Below are 22,239 nucleotides of genomic sequence, written 5' to 3'. Positions count from 1 at the left end.
TGCACTGTCCTCTCGCCATGGCAGTTTGATCACTGTGGCACACTCAGTTTAAAATCAAGAAGTACATGTCCTGCGGTTTTGTCTAACAGTTTCTTTAAAAAAATGTTTTCTCAACGTTACTCATTTTTGAAAGATGGAGAGAGACAGAGGGTGAGTGGGGGATGGGCAGAGAGGAAGGGAGACACAGAATCTGAAGCAGGCTCCAGGCCCTGAGCTGTCAGCACAGAGCCGGATGCGGGGCTCAAACCCACAGACTGAGATCATGACCTGAGCCGAAGTCAGATGCTCAACCGACGGAGCCACCCAGGTGCCCCTGTCCTAACAGTTCCACTGGCGATTTTCCAAGTCACTTGCATCCCCACACGAATTTTGAAAAAGCTTGTTAGTTTCTAAACACTGCTGGAACTTTGATTGAAATGGTGTCAGGTCTGTGGATCGATCTGGGGGGAACAAACGTCTTCACATCACCAAGTCCTCTAATGCACCAGCAGATCTCCATCTCTTCATTTATTAGGTCTTCTTTTTCTTTCGGCAATGTTTTATAGATTTCGTTGCACAGGTTTTGCACACATTTTGTTAAATTTCAGTTTATGTTCTTGGTGCTATTACGGGTGAAGTGAATTTTTATTCATTTATTCATGAATTTTTAATTTCATGTTCCAATTGTTCATTGCTAGTACCTAGAAATACTATTGATTTAAAAAAAAATTTTTTTAACGTTTATTTATTTTTGAGACAGAGACAGAGCATGAATGGGGGAGGGTCAGAGAGAGGGAGACACAGAATCTGAAACAGGCTCCAGGCTCTGAGCTGTCAGCACAGAGCCCGACGCGGGGCTCGAACTCACGGACCGCGAGATCATGACCTGAGCCGAAGTCAGCCGCTCAACTGACTGAGCCACCCAGGCGCCCCTGATTTTTTGTATATTGATCTTGTGACCTTGCTAAACGTGTGTATTCTAATAGCACTCTACAGATTCTTTAGGATTTTCTTTATAAGCAATCATGTCATTTGCAAAAAAGTTTTATTTCTTCCTTCCTTTTTATTAAAAAAATTTTTTAATGTGTATTTTTGAGAGAGTGAGAGAATGCGTGTGAACGGGGGAGGGGCAGAGAGAGAGGGAGACAGAATCCCAAGCAGGCTCCAGGCTCTAAGCTGTCAGCAGAGTCCAATGTGGGGCTTGAACCCACAAACTGCAAGGTCATGGCCCAAGCCGAAGTTGGATGCTCAACCTACTGAGTCTCCCATGTGCCCAAATTTAATTGTTTTCCAGGAGAGAGAGTACCAGCAGGGGAGAGGGGCAGAGGCAGAGAATCTTAAACAGGCTCCATGTTTTAGCATAGCATGGGATCTCAGGGCTGGATCCCATGACCCTGAGATCAAGACCTGAGCTGAGATCAAGAGTCCCATGCTTAACCAACTGAGCCACCCAGGTGCCCTTTACTTCTTCCTTTCTAAAAAAAAAAAAAAAATTTTTTTTTAAATGTTTATCTTTATTTTTGACGCAGAGAAAGACAGAGCATCTCGTCAACTGCAAGATCATGACCTGAGCTGAAATCAGACGCTCAACCCACTGAGCCACCCAGGCTCCCCTCTTCCTTTCTAATTGGTATTGCATTTTATTTCTTGCCTTGCTGCTGACCTGAGGAAGAAATGCATTTGGTCATTCTCCATTAGGTATTTGTTATTAGCTGTGGGCTTTTCAGAAATGCCCTTGATCAAGTTAAGGAAATCTTAGTTTGCTGAAAGTTCTTATCATGGATGGTGTATGAATTATATGCATTTATTGCTATGGCAATATGGTTTTCTCAGTTTGTCAAAATGGTGAGTTGTATGGAGTGATTTTTGAATGTGAAAACATTGTATTCCTGGGATTAATCTCAACTGGTCGTGATGCTCTATCATCTTTTGTGTATATTGTTTGATTGGATCTACTAATATTTGGTAAGGATTTCATGTCTAAGTTCACGAGTGACCTTGGTCTTTGGCTCTCTTATTGCCTGGTTTTGGTCTCAGAGTAACATTGGTCCCATGAAACAAACTGGCAGGCATATTCTTCTTTCCAAGGTGCTTTGTAGGATGGGTGTTATTTCTTGCTTAAATGATTGACAGAATTTACTGAGGAAGCATCTGGACCCAGAGTTTTTTGAGGTCTTCACTTGCGCTGTTCAGGGCTCTGCAGACTTTGAAGTCTGGCTCTTGCTGAGGAAGATTTCCGTTGTCGGAAAGCCCACCAGCTATTAATGCCACAAATTCTAACTAGAAGTGAAAAGTCATAGTTACTAGAACGTTGGCTGTGAGAAAAGATTCCTGTATATCACAGTGCTGTGAAGGATGCCTAGACAGAATTTTACTTTTATTCCTTATGGTGCATGACGCTTGGTGGGAAAGAATGAATCCAAGTTTCTACTCCCATGGGAGGCATGATCCTTAATTTCTGCATTTTGATTCTTCCTTCACAAATGCATGAACCTCACCAGACACTAAATTTTTTTTATTAATTTTAATTTATTTATTGTGAGCAGGAGACAGAGAGTGTAGGAGGGGCAAAGAGAGAGAGAAGGAGAGAGAATCCCAAGCAGGCTCCGCACTGTCAGCACAGAGCCCGATGTGGGGTTTGAACTCACAAACCATGAGATCACGACCTGTGCTAAAACCAAGAGTTGGACGCTTAACCGACTGAGCCACCCAGGCGCCCTGTTTAAGCTGATAGGATTTCTTGCTTCTGGAGCTCCAGCCCCCAGCTCAGTTCCAGGCACACACCGCAAGCATCCAAATGTTTGTCTAAGGTACAGACAGTGATAAAAACACTGTTCACGGTTCCGATCTCAGGGCAACAGGCAAAAAGTTGAATTTAGGGGTAACTCCTGTTAGAACCAGGGTGAACAGTTAACCTTTTCTCTCAGCACCCTAAACCCAGAGAGATTTAAATCGTACTAGAATCATTCAGGAAAATTTTCACTTGCTGTAGCTTTTACAGGGTTCGTGCATGACGCTCAATAAATGTTTTATCTTTGAGGTTGTTAAAATAGCAGATGGCACTAGAATTTGTGCCGTAAACCCTAGATCGCTCTCGTTCTTTTGGACGGTGGAGGCATGGAGGCAGAATAGAAAACAGGTTGGACTTGGGAGACCCAAGACCTGTAGTGAGGGGTGTGTGTTTCCTGATGGAACCAGCAAATGAATGAACGTGAAAACGCTGTATAAACTGCTCAAAGCACGCAAAGGTGCGTTAATATTCATTAAACCCACAGAAATAAACAAGAGGTATGCAGGTCATGTTAGTGGGAAGACAAAAACTAGCCTCTCTTTGAGCTGGGTGGCTGCCAAGCCAGCCTCAGCAAAGCAGGTTAACAGTTAGAGGATTTCTTTGTTCTTTGCAGACCGTCCCTCTTTCCACACCCTGCCACCCCAGCATGACCCAATTCACACCTGGCCTTTCAAAATAAGATCTACCTTCACATTTCAAATTCTTTTTACCATAACACACAATTTTGCAGCTCAGAGGATTTTGATTTTTAAATCTGAAGGAATAAGTTCTTAGAGTAAATTTCAATTACTGTGTCAGGCAGACAGGGGAGGAGTTTTAGAACCATTAGAGCTTTTCCGCAGGGACCTAGCAGACGTCCCCAAATAGGCAGCCATCCACTTGGGGGGCAGGCCAATTTCTCAAAGCGTTTTATTGTCACATTAAAGCTGTTTTTCTCAGCACCCCGGGGTTCAAATAAACTCTCTGAGACACTCTGTTGGTGTAATTTTAAATTACAAGCTTGATCTGTTACCCTCAAACACAGTCTTTAAGGAAGATTAGTTACAAATGGTTGTCAGCACTTGCCAATGACAGAAAAAACCACATTAGAGTAAAACTGGAATGAATTTTTCACGCATGAGACAACAGGTTTTTCGTCACCAGGTGGAATTAGTCCAATTCATGCAATAAATGACTGCTACATTTTTCAAAGTTGCCCTAATTTCTCTAGTTGAGATTTCGTGCTTATTTTAAGTCAAGATATCAGGATGCTCCTGGGCTCACCTCACCCCCAGACCCCCAGGAAGCGGTGAGGACACACACACATGATTTCTCTAGAACTGGGTATTGTTTCCGCCTTTGCACCTCCTTGTGAGATCAGTGTAAGACCCTGATGGGGGTCTTACAGTGGCCCTGGTGGCCTTTAGGCAAATATGACACTACGGATTATTTAGGACTTCGACAGTGACCTAACAGAGGTGAAGAGGAGGGAAATTCTGACTTATCTTGACATAAAACCGGCAGAAATCACCATCACTGAATTCCTGTAAGTAGAAATCATGAGGGTTAAACAGAAGAGGTTTGTCTATGATGGGGATGCCCTTCACAGTAGACTTTGTGAATGTCTCTTGTAGAACCACGAAAGATAGTACCATCAACATTTTACATATTTTACATACAATCTGAATACAAATTCTTAAAATTTATAATAGAACATTAAAATAATCTTCTAATAAAATCAGCCTTAGGTATAACGAATCTAAATTTCAGTATCATGTACACTTCTAAATAAATATCTTTGATCTATAATCCTTGAAAATATTACAGTTTATGGCGACATGATAGAGACAAGTCCAACAGTATTATTAAGTGAAAATAAAACATCCATTTAAAAATTAACAGTCCTAAAAATACACTGAACTGAAAGGATAGAAAATCAAAACACTAAGTACATAGCAATTAAATATCTAGCATTGGAAAACCGAATGCATGCTCAACAACACACTTCCAACTCATATAAAAAGCCCTTTAAAATTCATATAATCTAAATAAATTAGCAGAAATACCAAGGGAGGTACTGTACCAGCCAGTAACAACTAGAAAGTAATTTCTCCCTTTTTCTTTCAAACGATCCTAGCAAATAAACAAGAAATAATGATCACTTGCTAAAAAACTATAATTCATGTGTTTTGTTTCTGTTCAAATGCTGCCTAGGATATAAAAAGCCAAAGCAAGACTTTCTAAATGTTAGACCGCTGTACCTTACAAAAGGAAATGCCACCAAACTGACGGACTTAAACAAAAATCAGACACTTAGTTATTTAAGATAGGATTGATTGGATTTTCGCTTAATGACCCCATAACCGGGTCTAAATCAAGCCCATGATATGAATGCACATTCAAACACCTGACTGCGGGATTTGTTAATACTGAATTATGTATCATAATTTAATTTCATTTGCCAAGGTGTCAGTTTATTCTACATGTGACCACAATTGAAGCATCTAGAGCAGGAATTAATATCTCCTTTATCTCTATTCTGGTTCTTAGATCCTCAGAACGTAATGGTAGGTGCTCACCTACTGAGAACGGAGTCCAGTATTCATCATACTTCAGGAAGCAGTGAATCCATGATGAAGCTGGGAGCCTGACACTCCGCAGGAGTTCTTTAGTTTTAACTCCTTACCTCCAGGCCTGTGATTAATTTTTGGCTAGCTAATCAAATTAACTGTCACCTATTGGTCACGGTTTCTAATTTCAAGGCCAAGATTTCTACAATTCATCTGTTCCACAGTTATGCCTTGTATCTGCGCCTGCACATCTATGGTCAGGTTAAAGTCAAGATAACCCTTGTGAGTCTGTGCTGGGTATTTGCTTGTGATAACTGTCTGAAACACACATGCACGCACCCACCTGTGCACACACGCACGCACACAATCATTTCACAAATGGAGAACGGAATGTGGCATTAACGCACAAAGCCTAGATTACACAGCGCCCAAGGTTAACCAAGAAAAAGACAACGAAGCTGTAAGGTAACTCCTCTTGATTACACACAAACTTATTGCGTGATGGCTGGAAGCAATGTCTTTGGACCAACAAATGTAAACCAAAAGCGTCCTTGGTTATAACCATTAGCTTGAACGAGGCAGCTAAAAATGGTGGGGCTCCAACACGGCCCTTTTAATTCTGCTCAGTGTAGTGCACCACACTAGGGAGCGGCACGGAGGAGGGCACATGCTCTCCAAAGGCCGCTCCTTCCATCCACAATGCTCAGACCGACATCTGCTCAGTACGCAGATTATCCTGAGAGTCCCTCTGTGTCGCCATTTCAAGCTGCTGCTGCCGATGTCCAGGGCTCCTCGCTGGGGGAAGGGGACGTGTGTTGCAGAACTCCTAAAATAAAAGCTGCTTAGAAAGGTTCGCTCTTTGATTCTCACTGCCAGCACGCCCGTGCCTCTGGAGTGCTGCTAGGAGAGGTAGATCCAGTGTTTAAGTTCCGCCATTCCCTGCAGGAACGTAGTGTAATAGAAGTCCATGTTGTCTGCAAAGTCTGTACAAACGGGGGACTCCCTGTCACCAAACGTGCAGTATAACGCAGTTCCTCCGACACTAAGGAAAACCGTTGCTATGCACAGCAAGACCAGTAAAATACAGGAACCACCTCCAACTTCATCTGCAAACGTGAGAAGAGAGTAAGGTTACACTGGCTCAGAATTGAGATCCTAGCATCTGAGGTCTTCTCGAGACGTTTCTGGTCAATAGTGGTCCTCTACAGGCGGAGTCACTGACAGGAAGCCAGTGCTCCTGAGGACTCCACAGGACCCACCTATTAGTCACCACAAAGATACTTGTGGAGCCTGTCAGTGCTAAAATGAAAGCCAGCTCGCTTATACGACGAACATGACCACTTCCACTGAAAAAGAAAAGAAGGACAGTACTTCTCCGATGTGATCTTGGCATTATTTTAGGGTGCAACTTACCACCTCGATGTTACACCGTCTTTGGAGTTCACATCATGAGTCCACCTTAACGCAATGTCAATTCGATATTAAACAATAAAAAACGTCTTCAAGGGAGATCACTTTTGCATCTTAATTACTCAATTTTACTCTTATCATCTCGTGGAACAGTAACGTTCTAGCTAGTAGGGTGATTTCTCTTTACTTTGCTTAATAACTGGCAGGTTGGGGGGTAGCTAGGTAGCTCAGTCAGTTAAGTGTCTGGCTTCGGCTCAGGTCATGATCTCACGGTCTGTGAGTTCGAGCCCCACGTCGGGCTCTGTGCTGATGGCTCAGAGCCTGGAGTCTGCTTTGGATTCTGTGTTTCCCTCTCTCTCTGCCCCTCCCTGCTTGCACTCTGTCTCTCAAAAATTGAATAAACATTAGAAAAAAAAAAAAAAACTAGCAGGTTGATTTTTAATACAGATGTCCATACAAGTCTCTCTATATTGAGGAAAATAACTATCCTTTGGTTGAAAGTCTTAATGATCATTTATGATTAAAGAAAAAATTTTTAATTTCGGAGAAAGACTAAAAAGTTGTATAATCAGCACGATGAGGGTGTACCAGAACCTTCTTGGAAGGTAATTTGGCAGTATCCGTTAAAACTTGAAATTAATTTATCCTCCTGATGGGACATGTTTGACGGGGAGAGAGAGTGGGGAAAGAAGCTGGAAGAACAGGTGTAAACCAGGACTGTCTCAGGCCAGCTGGACCCTATCACTCAGTCCAACAAATTAATTTCTAGGAATCAGCTCACAGATTTGCACCACACACTAGCGTATTTACAGGCACATTCAAAGCCTGGCAAAGTCTGTTATAACAAAAAGTTGAGAATGACTCTGTTATTCCAGTTAAATAATCATGGGACACTCATATAATGAAATACTATGCAATTGTTTATAAGAATGAAGTAAATTTAATATGCTGTCTCATAGGAAGATATCCAAGATTGATGGTTAAATTAAAAAGAAGCGACATAACAGTATATAATGAACCCATTTGTATTAGAACAAAAATGTGTGTTGGTGTGTATATACATGTGTGCACACATATATACAGAATGTATCCTGCAAAGATGATAAGACACTCAGTCAATCCTTGGGAGAAACCCTCAAGGGAAGGTTGGAAGATTGGACATTGTTTTACTTCATTACTGTATGAGTTTTTTCATGGTTAGCATATATTATTTTTATGATGAAAAAAACCCCAAATTTTATAAAACTTATCATAAACCAAATAGACTTTATTTGAAGGACTTTACAGTAACAAGTGAAGATATTCTTCCTGTAAAATTCAAATCCAAAAATATCTAACATGTTTCACCTACTCAGGCATATTCCCTTCCTACCCCAGAAGCAAACACTCAAATATGATGTGTCTCCTTTCAGATCAAAGACACAGATTTCAGAATTTTTACATAAATAGAATTATAATTTTTTTAAAGTTTATTTATTTATGAGAGAGAGACAGAGAGAGCGAGTGGGGGAGGAGCAGAGAGAGAGGAAGAGAGAGAATATCAGGCAGGAGCTGCCCTGTCAGCATGGAGCCTGATGGGGGGCTCGAACTCACAAACTGTGAGATCATGACCAGAGCTCAAACCAAGAGTTGGACACTTAACTGACCGAGCCACCCAGGCGCCCCCATATAAACACGATTATGTAACTATGTTGTTCTGTGATTTACAAATTTATAGTTTAATCAATTTTAGTAATCAATAGGTTTACTAATTTATATACATGCAAATATATTTTTAGACACACAAATAACTAGAATATCATTAATGTATCTCTTGGGGTTTTTGTTTTTTTTGCTCAGTTCAATTTTTTCACCTTCCCTTCTGTTTTTTAGCATCATGCTCTCCCACTCCCTCATCAATATGAACAATCTGATGCATGTACTTCCATGTCTTTTTCATGATCATATATTTACACATAAACACTTAAATGCAGTATATTTTAAAACACCTGTCCTGTTTGTTTTATCAACACGCATTGAAACTGTTTAGAGAGGCACAGTCACCCTGGGGGCCGCAAGGCACCAGCGGAGTGGCCTGGTTAGAGACGAGATGGCCACTGAGTGCGGACAAATGAATGGCATCTGTAAATCCAGGGCTCCTCCTGGTAAGCAACGATTCAGTGTCATTCGTGCAGAGCTTAGCACTGTATCCAGTGAAGACTCGGGTGGTCACAAGCAGGGTGCAGAGGTGAAATGAGGGATGGGAACAGATTATTTCTGAGGTTCCTCTGTAAGTGTAAATTAGAAGCTTTCTACTGTAAAACTCTAGAAACCTCTGTCGCTATCCCTTTATGTCATACTTGGAAGGCGTATGGACAGGCTTACACTGTTATTCGTAACAATGCAGTTGTTTTATAAACTTGAGAAGTACAACGACAGGTTCTTGGCTATATTTCCTCTCATCCTTATTTACCTAGGCCTTCCGCAAACTTAGCAACTACCTTAAATACAAGCCCAGGAGGGAAAAGTAAACAACAGCAACAGTGTAAACGCGCCGTCCAGAGGCACTTCGTCTATCGAGCCAAGAAAAAAATCACCAGGGAATATACTTGTAACCCATAAACATTTCTCAGACCTACAAAAAAGGAGTATTAACTGCCTCTGAAAAAAAAAAGACAATAGCAGGCTCACTTAAAATAAATAAATAAATAAAGTATTGGGGGCACCTGGGTGGCTAAGTCCGTTAAGTGTCTGACTCTGGATTTCAGTTCGGGTCATGATCTCACAGATCACGAGTTTGAGCCCCGTGTCGGGCTGTGTGCTGACAGCGTGGAGCCCGATTGGGATTCTTGTTTTCCCTCTCTCTCTGCACCTCTCCCACTCGTGCTTTTTCTCTCTCTCAAAAATAAATAAATGAGTGTTAAAAAGCAATTTAAAAAATAATTTTAAAAAACGTATAAAACAGGAAATTGAAAATGAGCTCCAAACACACTGTCTGTGAGACAGGGGGACCATGCGTTGAATTTTACAACTTGCTTGCTCACTTATTTGAACAAAAGGCTCAGGAATGAGGGAAGAGGTGATGATTGCTTGATTCTACGTGTTTCTTTACAGAATATAAAGTGACTAAGTACGTGTGTCCTTTTACAAATCCTATTACCAAACACGCTCCCACGTCTGACCCACTCTTTCAAGCAACACCGAGAGCCAGCTCCGTGCTAGAGGGAGCCCCGGGTGCTTTACCTTGATCTAAGCCATCGTCTATTTCCTGGAACCTCACTCTTCGTTTCGATGGTTTCTGCTGCATCTGGGCGGGACGGCCTCCTACACTATCATTCCTCTTCTTTAATATAGAGACCAGTCCTTCCGCAGGAACAACCTGTCAGAGAGAGTTTACATGTAATGGTAAAAAGTCTAATTCCATCCAACAGGTATTTGCATTTCTATGGTAGGTTTATCCAACTCCTACAGAAAAAAAAACATCACAACTGATCATCAGAGTCATTATAATAACGCTTTTACTTTATGCAGATGACTGCCAAATACACACGTGTGAAAACACAGCCCCCAACCACTCCCAGGGCCGGGGGACCTGATGCAGGGCGCAGGGGACTGGGCCCGGCACGGCTCTTGGCTCCACGTTCCAGGCAGGGTGTCTGTGAGATGATCACTCACGGCCCCTGTCTGCTTAATCACGAGTGCTGGGTTTTGTTTTATAACAGAGGCTGATGGTCCAACACTTCGTTTTTCACTCACCAGCAATTTTTAAGTAATGAACATGTGAGGGGCGCCTGGGTGGCTCAGTCGGTGGAACGCCCAACTTCGGCTCAGGTCATGATCTCACAGTTTGTGGGCTCGGGCCCCACATCCAGCTCTGTGCTGGCAGCTCAAAGCTTGCGGCCTGCTTCGGATTCTAGGTCTCCCCCTCTCTCTGCCCCTCCCCTGCTTGTGCTCGCTCTCAAAAATAAACAAACATTAAAAAAAGAAATGAACGTGTGAGACTCAAAATATATTTGATGCCATGAACTCAGGAACCCGAGACTGAGAGTTGAGTGCTCTACAGACTGAACCAGCCAGGTGCCCCGATGCCAACTTTTAACATCAAAATGAGTGCTAAGCTCAGTCCCTCTGCGAAACTATGTTATTTATAAAATGATGCTCTGCTGCCCAAAATATATTAAGGGCTTCTCTTCTGGAATATCTCAGAGCCAATTTCCCAGGGATGTGCACTTTGGAATATACAGAGTTTGGCAAACTATGGGTGGTGGGCCAAAGGCCCCTGCCTTTTTTTTTTTTTGTCAATAACACTGAATCAGAATACAGTCAAGCCGATTCACCCACACACTGTGTAGGGCTGCTACGACAGCGGAACTGAGTGGCCGCAATGGACCCTGAAGTCTCAAATGTTTAATATTTGGAGTTTGCTAGTATCTCCTGTCCCCCCCACCCCAACTCCTTTCTAAGCTGCCTCTGCTTTCCTCTGGAGACCCCTCTCTTGCCTCCGCCCCACCCCTTATTTGGGAACAAAGACAAAAGCAAAAACTCTTGCCATTTAGGAGTTAAAGAGGTTCCGCGGTATAGGGAGAAGGGGATCAGTCGGTAGAGCCAGACTGGGAAGCAGAGGCAGCCCCCCTCCAAGCAGCAGGTTGATTCAAAGAAGTGAACTTGTGAGCTGGCCTGCTTGGACAGGCTGCAGGTGATGACACAGGTGGGCACTGTGGGCCTAACACTACAGATGTCAGCGTGTTGCCAGATGATACCTTGCTGGTGTCAGGTCACTGGAGGCTGAGGACTGCCAGTCACGTCATTTATCTGATCGATGGCATAGAATCCTTAATACAATTTCCCGTTCCAGCCAGCCATCTCTGCTAATGTGCTATGCATAAATACTACTGATTCTGTTCGTTCTTTTTATAACTCAAGGCTTTTAGGGCCAAATAACTCAATATAATCTCTGAGCTTCCCTGAACGTGGGTCTACAGAAACCATTATCTCAAAAAGAAAAAAAAAAAAAAATCAATGTTAGCAATTTAATCTTTTTATAGGAAATGGGTATTTCAGATGATGTCTTTCTTCTGAGAAAACTAAAGCACTTTAGTGACGTTAAAATGGAAAGTACAAACATGCGAAAGAATGGTCTTTCAAATGTTTCTTTAGAAAGCAATGACGTTAAACATCCCTTTATACAACGTTAAAAGAGCCCCTTTATGCAACAAAGAAAAATGATTTTACAAGTACCATGTTGAAACCGAGAAGTTTCTGAAGAGCGAGAAATGGAAAATGGAAACGAGTTTTAATGGCCATATTACTACCAATGATGTATCACTGCTGTTTTTATTTTTACTAAATGTAAAAAGAATAAGGGAATTTTCATAGACTCATTCACTATCTATTGTCTGCATAAAATAAAGTCGTACATTTACCAACAGTGAATTCACTCACCATAGGTGTTTTCAAGTCGCTTTAACTACCAGGGAAAAAACAATCGTATTAAGAATAATTGGGGGGGGGGGCATCTGGGTGGCTAAGTTGGTTGAGCGCCAGACTCTGGCTGAGATCATGATCTCACTGGTTCATGAGTTCAAGCCCCGTGTCAGGCTCCATGCTGACAGCTCAGCGCCTGGAGCCTGCTTCGGATTCTCTCTTTCTCTCGCCCCTCCCCCACTCATGCTCTGTCTCTCTCTCTCTCTCTCTCAAAAATAAACAAACATTGGGGCGCCTGGGTGGCGCAGTCGGTTAAGCGTCCGACTTCAGCCAGGTCACGATCTCGTGGTCCGTGAGTTCGAGCCCCGCGTCGGGCTCTGGGCTGATGGCTTGGAGCCTGGAGCCTGTTTCCGATTCTGTGTCTCCCTCTCTCTCTGCCCCTCCCCCGTTCATGCTCTGTCTCTCTAGGTCCCAAAAATAAATAAACGTTGGAAAAAAAAAAAAAAAACAAACATAAAAAAAAAAAAAAAGAATTGTGAGATGAGCCCCAGAATGGCATTACCGTCACCTTTATATCTTTGTGATATGAATTTTGAATCTATCAATTCAAGAAACAAACTCAAATCATAAATCAAAAGACAGTGAATATGAATAAAAGTATGTTGAAAGATGAGGTGAAACTCAAGGTGACATCCTCTGGAAAGACACAGATGTGCATCTAAGACCCTGCAGCCAGCCATGGTGCACCGGCTGTCAGGTTGCTACTTCAACCCGCGCCTGGCCTAATCTGGGGTATGTGCCCGGAAGTCACCCAGGTAAGTAATGCAAGCCTTCCTTAACTGGCTCCCCGCTCCTTATTTACTATGGGTGGTGGTGAACTTTGGCAGATTTTTGGAAGAGGGAAGAAATTACAGTTATGTGAGATGGGCCAACATTTTTGTTTTGACACCCTCCACCACCCAACCCTTAATTCTTGGCTAAAAATCTAACCACACCTTATACTTTCCTTTTTCTCTCCCACCAAAACCTGTTTCTTTCAGCAGGCCGGCCCCAGCGTCTGAAGTGAGGGAGTGTGCCCTCTTCCATTATTTCCTTTCAGCCTTGCTGAGGGACCTTCTCCAGGGATCTTTCTTTTCCAATTGCCCTGTAGTCCTGTAGTCTACAGATACAGAGCAAGGGATGCTAGGACCAAGTTTAGGTGCAGGAGACGCAGGCCAAGGGGGAAACTCTGAAGACAGGTGGGTGTGGTCCTTTCTGTTCTGGCAAGAGTTTGGGGCAGGGGTCTTAGACTCTACCCCCAGCACAGAAATTCTACCTCCCACACCAAGGCAGTCAAACATAACAAGTTTAAGAAACAACTTTGGCAGAGTTTTTTTTAGACTAATGGTACAAAGTTGGGGCACCTGGGTGGCTCAGTCAGTTAGGCGTCTGACTCCAGCTCAGGTCAGGTCATGATCTCAAGGTCTGTGGATTCGGGACCCACGACAGGCTCTGTGCTGACAGCTCAGAGCCAGGAGCCGCCTGTGTCTCCCTCTCTCTCATCCCCTCCCCTGCTCACACTCTTTCTCTCTCAAAAATAAATAAACATTAAAAGAAAAATTAATGGTACAAAGTCAAGTAAGCCAAAACAAGGTCAGGGTCTTAGTTTGGGGTCTCACTCAAAAGACTGCCAAGGGTTTCAAAGCAGGTAGAGAAGTTGATTTCGGACACCAAGAAATGTGTCTTCTCCAAACTCCCCTAAAAAAAGTTTGTATGCCTTTCCCCCCCTCTTTTCCATAATGTCGGCATTAAAAAGGTTAATTTCTTAATCTTGAAAAAATAAAGCTTTAAGAACCAAATTTAGTTTCCCACTTCAATTACCAAATTCCTTTCCTATCCAGCCAAAATAGAACAGCGTTTCCACTGAGAACAAAAGGAATGTCTACGCTGTAATTAATGTAATTGTCACTGGTGGTGCTCTATGAATAAGTGCAGAATTAAGAACAAAAACAAAACAAGACACCCATCTGGCCTAGTCTGTATATTTGCAAATAAATAGTTCTTCTGCACTTCCCCTCAAATATCAATGATCAGCCCACATAGCGTTTTAAGAATTAGCTAGTCGAAAAAATAAAATTATTTTGCAACTCTCCTGGCACAGTAAATCCTAACGTGACAAGAAAAACATTCAGAGAGGCCTTCCCGTTAAACTGCCTCCTCACAAGATTAAAGGAGAAAACAGATACCAGATAATATCCTTTTAATGATATAGGCTTGCTCAATCCAGAACTTCAAGGCTGGTGAATCTGGAGCAGGAACACACAGTTTCTAACCTGAGAATTAACATTCACAAATCATATTAGCGTATCATAAGTAGCTTAAGTGCCAGTGATTTCACTCTAGAAGCACGTGTCAACTTCAATGCCACTTTCACTGAAGGAATAAGCAACGTTCCCTGCCTGTTCCTTTAGACCTGGGGTCCATAATAAGAGCCCTTATTTTGTGAATCGGGACACTTTATGGAATAAGAGGCATAATTCAGTGAATCTGTACACAGTCTTCACAACTCCGTTACGTAGGCGTTATTGGTCCCCTTTTACAAAACAGGCCATGCTCAGACAGCTAACCTAACCCGCCTACCTTGTAGCACCAGTTACCGGCAGAGTTTGAATACACACTCATTAAACCTCCTGCCATTTCCTTTACATGAAAAGATCTTATTTTCTAGGGCTATTAAAATTTGGCTGCATATAGTCTGTTACATATTACAATTAAAGTGAGATGAACGGGATTTTCAAATAAACCTAATCAGGTGCTTTGGTCTTTCGAGAGTATTTTCTATCTCTAGCAACAAATCCTTATCTTACACATCACCCCAATTAAGAGATACTTAAAGTAATGGCCAAATCCATTGATTTAGAGACATGGGGGAGGAGATGGGTGGATGAAAGATCTTTTGGGTTGTGCAATTAATCTGCAAGTAGATTAATGTCATGGCTTCTAATACAGCAAAGTAATGTAACAAGTCACAGCTGGAGCAGGAGGAGGCAGCTATATGGAGGAAAGCCATCATCCAGGAAGAACACAATGGTGACCTCCTATCCCAGGACGTGCGTTAGAACAGTGCGATGTGGACAGCGCAAAAAGGAGGAACAGAATCGGGGCGCCTGGGTGGCTCAGTCAGTTAAGTGTCCGACTTCGGCTCAGGTTATGATCTCACGGATCGTGGGTTCGAGCCCTGCGTCGGGCTCTGTGCTTAGAGCTGGGAGCCTGGAGCCTGCTTCCGATTCTGTGTCTCCCTCCCTCTCTCTGCCCGTCCACGCATGCTCTGTCTCTCTCTGTCAAAAAATAAATAAACATTAAAAAAAAAAAAAAAAAAAGAGGAACAAAATAATGACGACGCAGGTCAATGTTGAACTTTTAAAAGAGTGGTTTTGAAAGGAGAAAGGCTTTTTTAAAAAATAAAAACAGGAGTTTTATAATGTGTCTGAGTTTCTAGGTAAGGCACTACCTCGTGTTTTTGTACTTTGTTTTTGTTTGCATAACAGGACGCTTTAATAAGTACAGAATAGGAAAAGAAACAGTAAGAATGTCAAGAACACTCCACTTTTTAACCCCCAGTCAACTGTTGAAATAAACAGACTCCAAAACACTTGACTTTCTTCCCCTCCAAACTGCTGCTTCCAGCCCCACCCGAATCTACTCTATCAGCGAGTCCTGTCTGTTCTCCTTCAAAAGTGCACCTTCACCACACCCCCCTGCTCCCCTGACCCGACCCTGCACTGCTTCTCACCTCAACCAAGCCACCAACCGGACCGGTCTCCCTTCTTTGGCCCCGCCCCCGGACATTCTAGTCTCCACGGAGCAGCCAGGAAGCAGATCAGGTCACACCTGCTGCTCAAAATCATGGCTTTCAACCTCCGTTTGAATTCAATTCCAGCTCCTTATCCTGGCCCGGAGGCCCTGCGGGTTCCCAGCTTCAGCCTCCTCTTCACCCAGAACACCCTGCAGTTCCTTCTTCTCCGTTCTCTGTGCCCCAGCTGCACTGGCTCTCCCAGTGCCTTCCTCCACCCTGCCAGCCAGCTCTGTCCATCTCCCTCCCCCACCCTGTTGAGATGTCAGCACACGGTCCTTACCAAGATCTGAGCCTACGTTGTTTTTTTAAATTGTTTTTAAATGTTTATTTTTGAGAGAGACACAGAGCATAAGTGGGAAAGGGGCAGAAAGAGAGGGAGACGCAGAATCTGAAGCAGGCTCCGGGCTCCCAGTTGTCAGCACAGAGCCCGACTCCGGCCCAGGGCTGGAACCCAGGGACGGTGAGATCATGACCTGAACTGAAGTCAGAAGCTTAATCGACTGAGCTGCCCAGGTGCCCCCTACGTTGTTCATTTTTATGTGAACTTACTTATTATGTGTCACTCCCTCTAGAGAGTAAGCTTCACAAGAGCAGGGACCTGACCTGTGTTCACTGGTGTGTCCTCAGTTTCTAGAATATAGTAGGCGTTTAACAAATATGCCAAAGAGAAAATGAATACACAGATGAGCAGTTTACATATAGACAGCACCTAGCTTATACTTAATTTGGATAACAGATTTTTCCTTTAAAATAATCAAAATTAAGTATGTCTTTTAAAGGTTATTTTTCTAAGTAAACTAGGTTTAAAAACAAAACCTTGCCCTGTGTAGGTGACTGTTATTGACAACACTGTGTGTTGGCTTTGCAGAAAATACAAAAATGTATTTAACAGGATCCCCACCCATCAGGGGTTTGCAATGAGTCTGTAGAAGACTGCTGTGTGCCCTATGATAATGGAGAAAGAGGACAGTCCTAGACAAGACTTCAGGAGGGATGATGCTCAAGCCCCTCCCTTGTTTGAGGTGCAGAGCAGTCTGGAAGGAATAAACACTAAAGAGCTCAGGGATCAAGGAATAATGGCAGCAGCCAACATTCACTGAGGACTGACTGTGAGCCAGGCGCTGTCCTGGGCACTCCACCCACAAAAAGGGCACGGACTTAGATCCTGAGGTAAGCAAGACATAAATATGTAGAAAGGATGGGGCGCCTGGGGGGCTCAGTCCGTGAAGTGTCCGACTTCGGCTCAGGTCATGATCTCACAGTCCGTGGGTTCAAGCTCTGCATGGGGCTCTGTGCTGATGGGCTCAGAGCCTGGAGCCTGCTTCGGATTCTGTGTCTCTCTCTCTGTCCCTCCCCTGCTCATGTTCTGTCTCTCTCGCTCTCAAAAATAAATAAACATAAAAAAAATTAAAAAATAAATATGTAGAAAGGAGGTTCCTCACTCCAGGGCACCCTAACACAGAAGGTAAAGATCAGGTGACCAGGCCTGAGTGCATCTGGGATGCAGAGGCCAACTGAGCACAGTGCAGGGTGAGCGCAAAGGGGCAGCAGGGGGCATGCAGGGAAGCTGGAGTGGGCCAGCTACCAAGTGTCCTGAATACCGAGCCACATAGACAGCCTTTCTATGGAGCCAATGGAGTCGTGGGAAGAGACTGACAGGGCAAAAAATACCACTTCACAACAGAGGTTTCAACTGACTGTGTTAGACCCAGACCCTCAGCTGTGCTTGATGGCATCCATAGTGTTTTACGAAGGTGGGTACCTCCAGATGAGGCCTGGGGACCTCCCCCTTCTCTCGACAGATGAAGTCATTAATTTACTTCTAGTACCTGATTGGCCCCTTGGGGTATCAGTTTGAGACCCCAAATTTAGACAGTGCAAATGTAAGACCATTTGGAGGGAGAGACAAGGTGACACGAGGGATGGGGAAACTTACTAAGGAGCTATTGCAAAAGTCCAAGAAGAGGCAGTAACGATGTAAACTGAAAGGATGATTACGTGGAAAAGAGAAGAAGCCAAGTGCAAGAGACCCGACAAGCAAGTGCAGTAACGCACTAATGAGGAGGCTTCGAGGCTTAAAAAGGAAAGGCAAAGATGAGGCCATCTGGCACAAAGAAAAGGTAGGTCATCCCTGGATAACCCTCAGGAGCCTCTGGAGACTCTGGCATCAATCGTGGACGAACCATTTTCCATGAACCCTCTTCTGTGGTTGCAAGACTGCATTTCCTCCACTGGGAGAAAGCTGGATTTGCCCTGCTCCCCCCAAAAGGGCCGTTCTGGGCAGAACAGCCATGACTGCCATTCCTAAAACTCTCCTTTGTCCAGGATCCATGAACAGCTAGCCACACGATTTCATAAAAGGCTGCAGCTTGGTCCTGGCCTCCCATCTGACTCCGTAAGGAGTTAACACGATGGCTCATCTTCGCCTAACTTCCCCGATGCCAGCGATCTAGCCAAGACACAGACAGGAAGGCTGCACAAAAGTCACTTTGTTTAGACAGCTTCTCGGAAGATAAGCCCAACAGCAATTTTGAGTTGTCATCATTCTCCCCGTCGGAAAGGTCTAGGTTGTGTCCTCCCCTATTTTGTTTCCTGGGACACGGGCAGACCTGAAGATATCGAAGCAAATGTTGCCAATACAGACAGAGCAGGGAACCTGTTTTGCCCTCTTTCAGATTAAAAACTTTTTAGAGTCCCTAGCAGTGGCAATGTGTCTTCCTCCCCGGCTACCACATTCTGAATTATTTCTAAAAACAAGTATCAGTTGTATCTGAAGCATTTAATATAGTTTTGTGGACATACGACATCCCCACAAATAGACTACACAGATACGTATTAATGAAGAAAAATGAATGGTTTACTCCATTCGGAGTATCATGCTGCTAAAATGTGTTCCCAAAGGGAATCTCTTGAAGGACATACTATGATTATTTTCAATGTGAAAAGACAGATTAATTTTCATAAAATGTACCCAATATTTGCTGTGACTGTCACTTATTCAGGAAACAAACATCCTCACCCCCACTCCCTCATGGAACAATCTACTACAGGCTGAGTAGACTTTTATTAGCTCTATGGGGTTGGATCATGATGCTACCTTGAATTTGAATAACATATTTCTTATGCTGTGAAGAGCTGAGAGTTTCAAGAGAAGATAATACAATGTTCCCAGGTTCCAGACCCAAGCCAATCAATGATTTCTTGGCAATGACTTACAAGCTCCTTGGGTAAAGGGAGTTTGGGTCCTGACATTAAAATAATCATGTTGGAATATTATGAGTATCGCAATAAAATTTCACCTCCCCCCCGCCCCAAACTGGGAGAGTCAAATTCAGCAAACAGATAACTCTTGCAGTAGGACAACTGTTGAAATGCAGGCTTTATACGCACAGTGTCCCCATCTGAATTTTTAGCCACTGCATCTGCAATGTCATGGCACACAAAGAAGTCACATAAAATTACTGAGGAGGGAACAAGAGAGTGAATCTCTCTCTGCCTCACGGACCCTGCACATGTGGTAAACTTTTTATGTTAAAAATTTATGAAACGAGCATAAATGTTTTTGAAGCCTCTTATGTTTTCTTTTTTTTTTTTATATGTTTATTTATTTTTGAGAGAGAGAGACAGAGTACGAGCTGGGACAGAGAGAGACAGAGCGTGAGCAGGGGAGGGGCAGAGAGACACGGAATCTGAAGCAGGCTCCAGGCTCCGAGCTGTCAGCACAGAGCCCAATGTGGGGCTCGAACCCACAAACGGCAAGATCATGGCCTGGTCGGATGCTCAACTGATGGAGCCACCCAGGCACCCCTTGAAGCTTTTTAAAAACAGTGCAGGATGTACTTTTGGTGAGAGTGTGTCATGCTCTTTTTTACAAAAGAAAGAATATTAGTGCTTTGGATACTAAGCTATCATTTTACTGAGCAAAGTTATTCTGGATTTAAAAATGCTTCTCGAACCCAGAAAAGTTTCATTTATACAGTCTCTACATTTCTGAACCAAATTAATGTAGATATTTTTAGGTCTCTAGTAGGAGATTTTGTGTAAATTATTTCGTTTGATGTGATGAACCTAATTGCTTAAAAGACACGGCAAACACTCCCGCTGGGCTGGCAGCAGTTGTCAAAGCCAAGTTCAGCGGCAGCCAGAGCAGAGCAATGCAGAAGTGGCAAGAGAATGAAAGCAGGGAGACCAGCAAAGACGGAAAACCTGGCGACGATAAAAGGTACCGCCACACTCCACCGTAACCAGAGATGGAAACAGTGACGAGCGGTGAGGAAATCTGTGAGGGGCAGAGTCACTCATGGGAGAAGAGAGGTTTGGAAGAGAGAACAGAGGACTTGCAAGGACAGCACGGCACGTGGAAGAAAGCAGACCAGCCACAGTGGCTCCAAAGGGCATGAAAAATACTGTTCTTAAGTCTTAGTTATTAAGAAATCATGTTCTGGGGCGCCTGCGTGGCTCAGTCGCTTAAGTGTCTGACTCTTGATTTTGGCTCAGGTCATGATCTCACGGTTAGGGAGTTCGAGTCCCACATGGGGCTCTGTGCGGACAGTAGGGAACCTGCTTGGGATTCTCTCTCCCTCTCTGTCCCTCCCCCATTTGCTCTCTCTCTCAAAATAAATAAATAAACGAAAATTAAAAAAAAAAAATCATGTTCTCACAAAAGTATGGAAGCATGAAAAATATTTAAAAAACAATTTGGGTAAAATTACCCAAGTAAGCCGCCAAAAGATGAAACCAGAAGTTCATCTGATTCTTCACTGTCTCCTCAGCATGTGACTCACAGTAGATATCCTTAATAGAATTCTCCTGAGAGCACAAAATGGTGTTTGGATTAAAAAGAAGTTTGTACTGGCGAGCTTGGGTGGCTCAGCTGGTTAAACTTCTGACTCTTGATTTCAGTTCAGGTCATATCTCACAGTTCATGGGATCAAGCCCCTCATCAGGCACAGAGCCTGCTTGGAATTCTCTCTCCCTCCCTCCCTCTCTCTCTCTCTCTCTCTCTCTGCCCCTCCCCACTTGTGCACATGCTCTCTCGTTCTCTGTCTCCATCCCCCCTCTCAAAATAAATAAACTTAGAAAAAAATTAAAAAGAAGTTTTGAAATTTTAAAAACTCTTTTCCTGACACAGTAAGGCAGAATGTATTAAAGTCTGTCCCTCAGAATGGAGAAGGAAGTATTCAGAATCATCACAGGACTGCAAATTAGTTCTGTTAATTGTACACAGCTTTTGAGCTTCTTGAAACAGCACAACGTAACAGCAGAATTTTAGGAAAGGGAACCATCACGTATTAAAAATAACTTCACAGGGAAGACAACTTTAAAATGTAAATAGTTTCCACCATCCACCAGGTGTTACCTACGTAGGAAAACAAACATTATGAATTTGAGGAAGGAACACCCCACTCGGTTGTAAAACAACGTGAATTCAACCATAACCCCCACTGTAATTGTTCTATAAGCGGGGGAGACACAACAGGGGCGCTCTGACCCTTCTTCACTATTTATACCTGAAGATGTACTAGATTATCCGTCTTTTCCCCACAGGGTCATCTTGACTACTGGCATGAAAAGCAGCAGTCAGAGAAGGGTGACCTTTTGGCATTCTGGTTAGATTTGAATATGGGTGTGACTTCTGTTTTGATAGTTCCCTGTATCAGAAGCCTGGTGAAATAAACAAGGGAAGGAATACTGGGTCCAGTGCTGTACTACTAGCTCTATTTAATTCTATTTCAATGAAGACTTTTTTTTTTATTAAGGATTTTTATTTATTTTTTTTTTTTATTTGTAACTAATCTCTACACCCAGCGTGGGCTTGAACTCACGACTCTGAAATCAAGAGCTGCACACTCCACCGGCTGAGCCAGCCGGGTGCCCCTCTAGTTAATTTTTTTTAACTTTAAGAAATATATAACTGCAATTGTAATATATTCAAGTGTAATATGTAACTGCAATTTTAACAATTCAGTGGCATTAATTACACTCGCAATGTGTGCAACCACTACCAGTAGCTACTTCTAAAATTTTCTAAAATTTTCATCGACACAAACAGAACTCTGCACTCATTAAGCACTATTAAATAATTTCAAGAAAAAATTAACAAGAAAGAACCACAGTTTATAGAGGACTGACTGTAAATGTAACAAAAAGAGAAATAAAAGAAATGAATGAATACTGGACCAAGTGCTTTACTAGTCTGTCTAATTTTGTGAAGAAAAAATTAAGAATAGTTGATGGGAAATGGACTAGAAGTGGCAATAAAGGAAGCCCAG

At 43.1% G+C, this 22,239-nt stretch overlaps 1 protein-coding gene across 3 annotated transcripts in view; it reads right to left on the bottom strand.

Moving 5' to 3' along the window:
- Positions 1–3,662: 3,662 nt before the first annotated feature.
- Positions 3,663–22,239, bottom strand: part of CNST (consortin, connexin sorting protein) — a 118,736-nt gene continuing 100,159 nt past the window's right edge. For all 3 annotated transcript variants that reach the window (XM_040451874.1, XM_040451876.1, XM_040451875.1), the window contains 2 exons: positions 9,952–10,087; positions 3,663–6,425 (listed from right to left, as the gene is read on the bottom strand). In XM_040451874.1, coding sequence (XP_040307808.1) covers positions 6,220–6,425; positions 9,952–10,087 — 342 coding nt within the window. In that variant the 3' untranslated portion in view covers positions 3,663–6,219. The remainder of the gene's footprint in view (positions 6,426–9,951; positions 10,088–22,239) is intronic.

This window comes from Herpailurus yagouaroundi, unplaced genomic scaffold (assembly GCF_014898765.1).
Source record: "Herpailurus yagouaroundi ecotype Mexico unplaced genomic scaffold, PumYag 205, whole genome shotgun sequence".
Classification (NCBI taxonomy): Eukaryota; Metazoa; Chordata; class Mammalia; order Carnivora; family Felidae; genus Herpailurus; species Herpailurus yagouaroundi.
This window is presented reverse-complemented; position numbering and strand designations above follow the sequence as displayed.